Raw genomic sequence first — 12,578 nt, forward strand, 5'->3', positions numbered from 1 at the left:
CGATTATTCTGCGTCCAACAGCCACGTTATATTATGTAACCTGTAGACTCGGGCCAGGTATTTTACGAGCTATGTGCACTTAAGTCAACAAGCCAAATTAAATATCCGATAAGTAAAACATCAATATATTATATTAAGACGCTTGTGCGACAAACTGTGGTGTTCCTAGAGTTTTATCGAATAAGGAAGAGAGAACACAAATTTAAAAAAAAAACCATCATTCATAATTTGTAAAAAATGTAACTCTAATAAATTATCAGGTAAACACATATTAATTTTTATTATTAAATCAATCATGTCGTTGCTTTGATCTACAGCAGTCAACTTTCTTATCATTTTCATCCATTTCCACGATTATATTTTTTACTGGCTTTATAATTTGAAAAATTTTGACTGTTTCTCTAATGCCTAGAAATATTTCACATTTACTTTTGATGCTTAAAATTCCAATATTCGGACCTTTTACTAGTGAAGTTAGAAAACACTTAAGAGAAAGATACAACATAATAATATCTTTTGACATTTTGAAAACTCTCAATCACAAAATACATTTAAATCAATTACCATAGTATCGGGTGGTCTTATAAATATATATATGTATTAAGCAGTAACTTTATTTTTGTTTTATTTTTGTTGGATTAGGTACTAACTGATATTAATAATAACGATGTTGATTAAAACTTTAAGTTGTAGTTAAATAATCCATCATTACAATTTACGAATAAACAAAAATAGACGATTGCACGTCTTTGACTTTAATTTGCATAATACAAACACGGTTATACATAGTCATTAAGTTATTTGTAAAACTGTGAGTGATCGCATCGTTCGAATTCAAAAATGGTAAACCAAAAAAATATTTTAAAATATTTAGCGATTTCGGTATCTTCTTTATACTCACTACAAGCCAATTTGTATTTATGTCTATATTTTTTGTCACCAACTTTGGAGTCAAGTAAAGTCAACATCCTTTTAAACTAATAGAAGGCGAAACTTTTAAAAGAGCTAAATGAATCGCCTTCTCAATATCAGCAAAAACCGTTTTTGTGAAAATTTTATGTCAAGTTTGCTGCATTCAGATAAATCAGATATGATTTGCATAAATGTCTTTTCGTGTGTCTTGGTTTTGGGAAGTACAAAAAATAAGAGTGGCAAATAATATTAACATTTTATAAGCAGTGAACCGTAAACATTTGAGTAATTCATTTCGAACAACTCTTAAAGGTTCTAACAGGGCATAAACAGCGAGTTTTCTATACCTTTGCCCGTTGCCGTAATTGTTCTATTGTGAACGGCATCTTCGAGTCGTGTGTGCGCAATTAGAGATTGTGGATGTTACGTCGTATTATACATCATACACGTTGGCGTTATTTTAGTATCACGTGCACGATATAACGACAACAGCGATGCATAACATGTACGTTTAAGAGAATTTATTGTGTACACTTCGCGAATATAATAATTTAATGTACTTTTGCGTATTGTCGAGGAGCCCGCAGAGAATCGTCTGAGTAAAAAACGAGACGCGTGCACTTGTGGTAAAGTTGCAGCTCTTACGCGGCACTGGACTTCTTCGCAGACACGTCCACGCGCTGCGATATTTAAATAATGTAATTTTCCAGAGGCATACGTGGTGACTGCAACGCCACAGGGGTTTTCATAATGTAGGTAAATGATAGTCAATAGTGTGTGTAATGATATTCTGTACGGAGTTCCGGACATACACCGATGCCGTATCGTCGTTTATTGCGCGCTATACAGAGGTATACACTATATACCCGTATATAATATACGTAGGTATACTGCACCGATATAATGATTTACGATACGGTACAATAATAACAATAATAATAAGCGTGCGTTTAGAGAAAACGTTGGTATTCGATTAAAATCTTTTCAGAAGAAATCAGCATCAATACATTATATATATATATATATATATATATATATATAGTATAGACGTATAGTACGTGTAATATTATGATTCATATATCATTGTAAATATAAAATTGAATCCGCGTTGATAAATATTATTATACACACTAATATAGGTAGATATCTACGTCTAAAAATATGTAAGTATTTGTACACTGTATATTTCAGACTACAATGTTTTATTATTTATTTATATAATCTGTACATAGGTCCATTATCCACACCAACGTACACAATAATAGAAAACATACATTGGCATACCCATAGGCCATAATGGTGCATTGGTTTCATCGACGAACAATTATAATTTGAAAAGTACGAGTAATACAAAATAAAATAAAATGACACTATAATATTATATAGCATAACTAATTACCATAGAAAATGTCCCAAGAAAAGTTGGTTACAATATAGACTTATACAAAGTCTACGAAGAAAATCTGAAAATGTATAGCTTTATTTACATTTATTTCTAATTAAAAGATTACGTATTTTTTTTCTCGATTCTATACTTCTATGTAGATAATAAGTACATTGTATAATTGTACCTTCATTTCACAGAGTAAAACCTAATTTAAAAACTATTTTAGATCCATAAATATTTTTTATTTTTTGGACATGGTAGAAAAGTATTATTATTTATTTATGCCGAAAATAAAAAAGTTGTAAAGTACTATTTTTTGTATCATGATAAGTATAGCTAATAAATATGATTATATAATACAATAATATGCTATGGATATCTATGTAATTAGTAATTACATAATATTACAAAATAAAAACAACTATGCTACAGAAATAAAAAGAATTCATGATATATGATATGTGAATTAATATTGTTATTATTAATATTAGAATTTTAAGCAAAAAAAATGCCAACGGCACGTAGTGTTCCCAAGCGGTCACCCATCCAAGTACTACTAACTACGCCCGACGTTGCTTAACTTCAGTGATCGGACGAGAACTGGTGTATTCAACGTGGTATGGTCGTTGGCGAAGTAGGCAGTATTATTTGATGTTATTAAATGCAGTTATAAAACAGATTTTTTTTTTTAATTACTCATATAATATGTATTATAAATCACTAAATATAAAGATATATAATATTCATATATTTTTTTTATTCATTTAAACGCCTTAAAATTTTTTTTAGACTGACAATGATCGAAAACACAATCTATTAAATGATAGTGATACATCCTACTATTTTCACATAATTATAACATAGTATTATAATTTTCTTTTCCTTTTTCTTTATAGTTTATATTATAACATATTATAGTATCCTTCACTGAAAAAAGAACACATGAATAATGACTACCAATATATGTTTGGGATCTGACATCCGAGGACGTGTACCCTTGGCAATAACTCAATCTGAAACTAAATTCCACCGGTCAATAATACATAATATTTGCAAGCTGTTTTGTCATGAAAATAATTTCGCATTTGCAGAAATAGAGGTAGCCGACGAAAAAAATAAAATAGTACTTAACAAACCATTATTTAATGTTAACAACAAAATTCTACATCACAATATACAAGTAAGTAATATTTATAAAATATATATTATATAGGTATATATATAAAACAATAATCTCTATTTCAGGTATAGTAATTCGGATATAGGTCAGATGATGAATCCAATTAATGAAAATGATACAGATACAATAGTCGGTATACATTAATCGTTATGGTCTACGATAGAAATTAACGTGCAGATATAATAACATTTTTATTTTAAATGAGGTCATTGTTCATCAACTAGCAAAAGTAATATATAAATACGATTATTATAGGTAAATTGGATATAAAAATGAAATATTTTTGAAAAAAAAAAATGTTATTTACTACAATTATTTTATCTGCGTTATTGCGTGATTAAAATATTCAATAATAATTCAATACATAAAATGATTGCTCACTGCGTTCTCGTTGATCAGACTTAAATTTGGCAAAACATATCTTAAACATAAAAAAAAACTATAATAATATACATATTAAATCAGGTTAAAGTTATCTTCGTTGTTGTTCGGCTCGGAGCATTTGTATTTGGCTTGACAATCTCCGTCCGCTCTACCATCTTCAATGGCTTCTTGCAACTCGATCAACATTCGTTCGTATTTCGCATCTACCGGCACCACACTACAATCAATACCATATTGTTAATAATAATATATGATATATTCAATCAAATATTCTCGCATGTGTTTTATACTTCAAAACATTGTATAATATAATATTATTCTCAATCAAGCTGTTATAGTAATTACTGTACGGTGATTCCGTAATAGTAACAATATAGTCGTCGGCGTGTTTAATATTACTTTAAATATTTCGTTTTTCATTTTCTAATATCAATAACGTTCAATTTTTATATACTACTCTGCAGTTGTGCATGCATATAATATTATACTATAAAAATTATAGGAAAACAACTTAAATATGTTACAAATACAACCGATACAAGTAATTGTCAATAGTTCGCAGTTTGCATTTATTATGCAAATGAATAAACAGTACAAAGACAAATGAAATGAAGAGAGAGAGTGATAATGTAATATACTAACTTTTATACATCAATTATATAATCATGGAAGTAATGGGACATCATTTCTATGCATTTATTTTACGATTGCTAGAGACCTATTACATATCAACATATTACAACTTCTGTTATGGTATTTTCAAAAGTATGCGGCTTTTATATTGGCATTAATTAAACTAAAATTTTTATGTCATTTAATATTGTAAAATATTCAATGAAAATATTTTTATATTATTCTTGTTGGAATGATTTAACCACTATTCTTATCAATCATATTGAACGAATAAAATAATAAAAATAATAAAAAAACTGCCTAATCAATATTTGTAATTCAAATAATAAGTAGTAATTAGAATAATGATTTATGAATAACAATAATATGCACGAATTGCTTCCCGACAATATTTATCGAGTACATGAATTGCATCCCAGTGATATTTATCGAGTACACGAGTTACGTCCCAACGTAAAAACATAATTTTCCTACAGACTCAAGACTGTCTAAAGCACATTATAACTATCGGTAGGTTAAAAACATGGTTTTTTTTTGTCGTTGTTTTGCAATTAGAAGTAGGTATAAAAATTAAAGTAGTATTAAAAAATTATAAGACGCAAAAACATAATTTTCCTTCCCGTATACAAATTAAAAGTATAATCTACTTAAAAGTTACCTTACCATTTGAAATAGAACTGGGAAAAAAATATAATTATGAAATTGTCGTATGGATAAAATCGGACGCAACTCGTGTAGTCATTTAGATAAAGCCGAACACAATTCGTGTACCTTCTTATCGATTTTTATGTATCGGAATATAATTTATGTGCAGCCTAATATAATTAGTACATGATAAATAACTATTGTAAGAATTATTTCCTCTTCTAGTTTCCTGCAACCTTTCTATAAGCCATAAAAAGTAAACTTTCAACGTTTTTTACTTGATTAATAAAATAAACTATATATTTGAAAAAATCTTTTATGTTATTTTTGTTAGAGCTTTGTTTTAAAATGTAAGTTATTATTATTTTATTAAGATAAATAAAAGAATACACCAACGTCAGTCGCCACACAGTGTTCCCAAGCAATCACCCATCCAAGTACTAACTACGCCCGACGATTATGTTATAATATTTTATCGTCATATTATCAATTTTCATTTGTTTTCATTGTATTTTTATTTATAAATATTTTAAATACCTAAATGTTGATTATTAATTTACATGATATCTAATACTGTTAGATTAATTCTCCAAATCAAAATTCAATAACATAAAATTAAAATTATGATTTATTAAGTCGCATAAATATAATTTGAAACATTATGTTTTGTAAAATTCGCACATTTTGTTATTAAACTATAGCATAAATGGGCAAAAAAAAAAAATCGTTCAATCTAGTATTTAGAATATATTTTTATAAAAACTAATATAGTACATTTTAATACTACTAGTACCTATAAGTATATGGAATATTTATGTACAGATGGTTTAGTAAATATCCGTAAGAAATAATAAAATAAACCTTGTTCAACTATAGTTACTTGGTCTTTAAATAATGTAAAAAGTATTTATTTTTTTTTAATAGCCATTAGTCTAATTATTAATTATGAAAATCTAAATTTAAATGAATGCACAATTTAAGCATAAAAATATGTTTATCCTTATAAAAAATCACTATGTATAATAATTTTATATTCGGAATCAGGATTTAAAAAACGTATTAAATTAGTCGGTCTAGGAATCACTGTATGATACTTATTTTTACTATTTTTGAACAAATATATTATTTTGTCATTAATAATTGACATTTCTAAAGTTTTAGAGAGTGTGGAAATTCTTTAAAACACTTGATTATAATGTTTATGTAATAGTTCTGTTTGTTTTTAAATATAAGTGTATATTGACAATAATAATTAATGATAAACTTGCGTAAAATATTATGTTAAATTATAAATAATAAGTTATTAAATAATTTTTTTATTGTTATTATAAATCCGTTTAAAAAAATTAATAAACAATGCCAACGGCACGTAGTGTTCCCAAGCGGTCACCCATCCAAGTACTAACTACGCCCGACGTTGCTTAACTTCAGTGATCGGACGAGAACTGGTGTATTCAACGTGGTATGGTCGTTGGCGAATAACTGATAATTTTAACTTATTAATAAATAAAAAAATATTAGATATACAGAAATACTTATTAAAGAGTTATATATATTGTTAATCATATTTCTTATGTAGATTATTAACAAAAGTTGGGATATCTATGATAAAGTACAGTTATTAATTATAACTTATAATTATTAGAAAATATTTAAACAGCGGAAATTTTATCTTGCCTCTCGCCCAACAAAAAAAAAACTATCTATAATTAATAATAATCGTATCTCGCATATAAAAAAATATATATATGTTTAGTCAAAGTCTTACGCATCCAATAACTTCGCTGTTTTCCAAACTATTTCGGCGCTCTTCAGGTAACCTTCCGCTCTAGCCGGTTGCTCACACGCCACGCGATTCAGGCAATCGTAACGACCTGACTCATCGGCCACCAAATATCCAAGGAACAATAGCAAATCCGTCTCGTTGACCATGTCCTGCAAAAGTCCGCTCCCGCTCAAGGTCACCGCATCCGGACCGTCCTTCCGGCCTTTGTCACTGTGCCCTTGCATGTATGACGCTCCCCAGATCAGTCCCTTGAGGACCAGCATCAGTACTATGTTCGACATGTTTAGGCTGAGCATCTAGACAAACAGATGACGACGGACACTGTATAATAATCGATGGTCGTTTGCATACCGTCGAGTAAGGCAGTGCAGTCGTCGAGGGGTGTGATGGACGAAGGTATACAGGATGATTTATCAAACATGTTACTGACAGTCATTTTTTCCTTTGCATTTATGTATTTATTTACATTTTTTTCTTTAGGACTTTTAAGTATAAATAAGTACTTACAAGACCATATTTTTAAATTAACTAATTGTGCGATTTAAAGAATACTATTGTGGTAATAAAATTGAGTTTTTTTATTAATAACGTCTCAGATTTTGTAAATTATTATTTATTAAGAGATGATTATTTTTAGAAGTTATTATGTAGCCATCAAAATCGAAACTTGAAAGAGTAACTACTGAGTACTTAAGAGCATTAATTATTTGTAAAAAAATGTTTGTTTAGTATTATTTATCACTCCTACTCGGCAAAAAAAATCTATTAGTGATTAAAAAATTGTCATTATATAAGTATATATAGCTACATACTTAAAAATTCCAAAATATCGTAATTTAAATAAAAGATAAATTAGAAGTAAGCATGCTTGATAAATCACTTTGTGTTATAATAATATATAATGTAAACAATAGGAATATCCATAGATGAGAAAGTGATGTAAATTATTTAATATACATAGTTATATAATAGATGTTAGCATATAATGTTTATAAAAATAGGTATACAGTATTTAAAATATCATCATGGTATAAAGATCAAGTCAAGTAAGCACTGTTAAGAAAGTTATCGTTCATCACATAGAAAACGACGCCTTAGATGTATTCATAGAGAATTAGTAACAAAAAATGTCAGATCCTGTGGTTGTGAGAGTTATAAAAACAAAAGTGTTTAATAATTTATCAGTTAAAAATAGATATATCAATTTAGGATATTTCAATTGGAATTGAAAGTATTTTTTTATCAGACTAATATAGTTGTATAATTCTATGTAGACATATTAAAGTGTGTATATATATTATGTATAATGTTTAGAATAATTTAGAGCAATAACAATAATGATAGTGCATAATGTTTTGCGTTAATTACTGATTTTTAATTAAAGTTATAATGAACGTGGATTTATATGTCTGTATGTTGGTATCATATAAATTGATTCAGTATGTTTTTAATTTTTTTTCGAATAAATATAAAATACATTAGTTTTAGATGATATGTGTATTTGGCTTTATTTAAATACCGAAATGGTACATACCAAATAGGTACATACCTATCACGGAATAATACAATTTTAATTTGGCTCAACGTTCCATGACCGTCCAAAATTGTAAGGTAAGATCGCAGGGAATAAATAATTATACGCCCCCTCTCAACTGGTCAGTGCGATTTTCATTTTTCATAGACTAAAGTAATTTTCAGAGTGGAAACGTTGTAAAATGGTTAACAATAAAAAAAAAACCATTGAATTAGATGAAAAACATTTTATGGTTACTTAAATTGTTATTTAATACAGTTTTTATTTGAAAAGATATAACTATTTAGTATTTGATGGTCAAATGATAATTACAGATTCAGACCATTTAGACTTCAGAAAATATACAATCAAAATTAAATTAAATTATAACTTTATGATATAGTATCTGAAGTAGGACTCTAATAATTTCCAATACAGAGTATACAGATGTATTTTAGGAAATAAAATATTCATATAATAAATAAATTATGTAAATGATGATAGTTAATTTAAGTGATAAGTATTGAGAACCTATTATAGATAATTAATACAAAACATAATTGAGTATTTTACGGGATTTCATTGAACACTTGTCTATATGTTTAATTCAAAACCTCTAAATGAAATTTTAAGATGTTTGAGAACATCAGACGAGACTGTATTAAGAATAATACGTTATATACGGCTATATGAATCGTATAAACATTTATAAAGGCGTATATATAAGCAATAGGATAATATTATTATCCATGTAAATTAGCGTGAATTTAAAAAAGAGCATTTCCCAGAAAATGTCAAAACAGTATCTCGAGTTAAAAAAAAGAGTTTATGTACCTACTTATTATTTTGTACTGTACAGCATTTAGGTAGTTAACAGGTATAGTATATAGTATAGTTAATACCTCATATACAATTCGCGTTTGTACTGGGCATAATAATATGTTTTTAATGTTATAATTTGTAGTAATAAAGTGCGAACTGTCATACGTTAAACGAGTTGACAAAGAACAAAATTCGCCGTCCGGCATAATATAGGTTTCTATTATATAGAAATATAATCGTATTTTCACCGTGTACAAAATATATAATTCGTATTACATAAACATCGTGTCATTGTGATGGATTCGGTGTATATCATCTTGAGTTAAATATTATAATAACATGTAGAAACGTATATTTTTATTATTTGTATGTGTGTGTGTGTGTGTGTGTGTTGAAAATGATCGTAGTGGTCGATACAACATTTTTTTATGTGGAAGAGTCAAGAACGATAAAAAAATATACGGTTATTAAATTGATTGAAGACTGAAGTAAAAGAAAAACCGAAATGCAATTTTAGTCATAGAAATAAGATTCTTGAAAAGATTTTGGGCGGGAAAGAGGGGTGTTGAAGTTTTGTTTTAAACATAAATGAAATACTAGCCAAAATGTCGGGTAGATCGCATAATCCGAGGGCCATCTTGAAAAACTGACAGGGACTGGACAAGGTGGTCAGGGAAGACATTTTGCAGAAACCCTGACCGGTGGACCTCTTTTTTACACCCGGATTTATACAATGCTGGTTCTAAATATACAATATAATAATACGTTGCACACGCGTTATTACCAAAAGCGACAAATTAAAAACCCATTAAAAAAAAAAATAAAAAAAAAATTGTTCTCAAATCTTTCTACAAGAAAATAATATTAATATATAAAACCTAATGTATATGTTATTTTGTACTTGACTACTGGTAGTTCCAGTCCGGCTGATCATTGACTTGGCAAAACCCGCAAATATCGACTCCATGTCCAAAACCCTCGACTGATGCGAAGTGTCTCTCTTACGGTCTTCGCCGATTCCGGACGAGTGTTCGTAGTCCGCACCGTGATTTTCGCCAATTGCGTGTCCTGCCGCTCGACTCGCCAACAACAGTAGGCACACGGACGCGATTCTCGTCGATTGCATGATTCTTTTTAAAAAAAAATAAAATTTTTAAATGTGTATACATTTAATTATCGAATAAAAATAGTAACATAAGGACAGCTGGTCGCCTGAAAAAGAAACTTATCGATAAACGTCACTGACGACGACGTGGTCCGGTCGACACTCACCTGAACGATTAAACTTGCAGTTACTATATATTATTATTTCGACGAACGTAATTCTTGTGGACAGACGATAGTAAATCAAAAATATCAATAGTGCCACGGCGTTATGTTGAAGGATAGTCTTCGGTGCTATAAATGACGGGTCCAGACGACCGAACGTCCGATTTTGTTATGTCTCTGGCCGGGAAAGTAAAAGTGTCGCGTATTGTTCGTGCTTCGACAGCATATCGTTGCAATTAAAGTTTCACCAGAACACATGTAACGATCAAGTAAACGGAACCGTTTGTTTTTGTCGTTTGTGTGTGTGTGTATGCATGTGTGTGGGTTTTACGGAAATAAAAAACTTGCGACCAGAATTAACAGCAATACTGCGGCCGCCACAATGGAATATTTGTCTAAAATCATGACTGCAAACCATTTTGTTTGTTCATGTTTACTGTGTGTTAAAGTGGTGTATTGTTATTATTATAACGCCTATATATATATATATATATGAGTGTAAACAGCGTAGACTTAGAAGTACCTACTCGTATTTTTATAATACACATATAGTATATACACTTTCTATGATTTTTTTAAATTATTATCACTGGAAATTGAAATGTTTTCAGACGTTTCATAACATCATAATAATATCTTAAAGTATTTTCGAATGTCATCGTCGACAACCCTTAACATTGAATTGATCATAAAGTCGATAAACTAATAATAATATGTTCACAGGCATATCTTTCTTTGTTTTTAGAAACAATATTATGCGTTTACCATAATAAACTTGAACAACAACAATTATAAATACTAATTAAAGCTATACAATAAATAGCATTTTCTCACTTGTAAATAATTACATGAAAAATAGTTCAATTTATATGATTTTATAAAAATAATAAAATGGTATAATAAATAGATAACTAGTTTAACTTTTATGTAAGCGAAATGCCTACCATGAATTTTATAGGCGGAACAATAAGAAATATTTTTTCAGGAGTCTAAACATCCAAACAGTTAATATTTAATACAATATTTTAATGAATAACGAACGTATTTTATTACAGATACTACTCGAACATTTTTTTAAGTTATCTTCTTACAGTATCTTGTTGATTAAACAATCGATTCCTATTGAAAAACTTATGCTTTTAAGTAGATCTAAAAATTAAAATGCTTGCAATTCTTTTCAGAATATCTCTTGCAATTTGTATGCTATTTTTTAGTTTATTAATTATAAATCTACATTTCAAGTCGAATAGTGTAAGTTATTAATTTAATTTAACATTAATATTCATTTTTAATCACGTGTTTAGGAGACAAATTTGAAAATTGAATAGAACGATTATATTTGGAATACAAAATTAAAATTCGAACGAATTTTTAGTGCGAATTTTATTTTTTTTGTCTAGAATTAACTATTTAAACATGTCTAGCAGTAAGAATATAGACACAAAGCTATAAGTGATCGTTGATCAATATAACTAATTTTTATATATTATATTATAATATAATTTAATTATTATGGCTTACCAAACATTTCAATACAAATTTTTTAAATAGTTTATTACGTTATTTTCATTTGTTACATTTTTTGCTCAGTTTTTGCTTTCCAAGTCTAGAGAAGTTGAATTGCAATGTTTGAATACACTGTATTAGGCTTTCCATTTGACCAAACAAGAATTAATTATATACAATTTTAAAATATTTAAATAATAAACAAAAAATGTGGAAAAGTGATTATAAAGTTAAATTAATGACGAACCAAATCTGTTTTCATAAATTCTATCCTATGAGTAGGTATATCAAACGGTATGGTTGTGAAAATTAGGTTTGTACTTTTAGAGTCTTAACCAAAAACAAAATTGCGCTATTAAGTGATAGGGACGTGTAAATGGGTGTGCACAAGTAACACATGTTATTGTATTAATGTTAAAATTGTATTTAAGTAGATAGGTACTATATTTTTTATAATTATTTATTAGGTACTATGTTTACAAATGACTAATGAGTAATGACTAATGAGTATTGAGTTTGATTGACCAATACTGTTGACTAT

General features: G+C 28.3%; 1 protein-coding gene and 2 non-coding genes across 3 annotated transcripts; all 3 read right to left on the reverse strand.

Annotated features, from left to right (window-relative positions):
• Positions 1–2,808: 2,808 nt before the first annotated feature.
• On the reverse strand, positions 2,809–2,930 carry LOC112601140. Its single transcript, XR_003115034.1, has one exon. It is a non-coding gene; the product is annotated as a 5S ribosomal RNA (ribosomal RNA).
• An 869-nt stretch (positions 2,931–3,799) lies between these two features.
• LOC112601109 lies at positions 3,800–10,652 on the reverse strand. Its single transcript, XM_025348543.1, has 4 exons — positions 10,535–10,652; positions 10,164–10,392; positions 6,910–7,223; positions 3,800–4,080 (listed from the first exon to the last, which is right to left on the reverse strand). Exons 2-4 carry the CDS (start codon positions 10,386–10,388, stop codon positions 3,936–3,938), a joined length of 684 nt encoding a protein of 227 aa, XP_025204328.1. The 5' UTR covers positions 10,389–10,392; positions 10,535–10,652; the 3' UTR covers positions 3,800–3,935.
• On the reverse strand, positions 6,499–6,617 carry LOC112601139. Its single transcript, XR_003115033.1, has one exon. It is a non-coding gene; the product is annotated as a 5S ribosomal RNA (ribosomal RNA).
• Positions 10,653–12,578: the final 1,926 nt, after the last annotated feature.

This window comes from Melanaphis sacchari, unplaced genomic scaffold, assembly GCF_002803265.2.
Source record: "Melanaphis sacchari strain LSU unplaced genomic scaffold, SCAv2.0 Contig74_pilon_pilon, whole genome shotgun sequence".
NCBI lineage: Eukaryota > Metazoa > Arthropoda > Insecta > Hemiptera > Aphididae > Melanaphis > Melanaphis sacchari.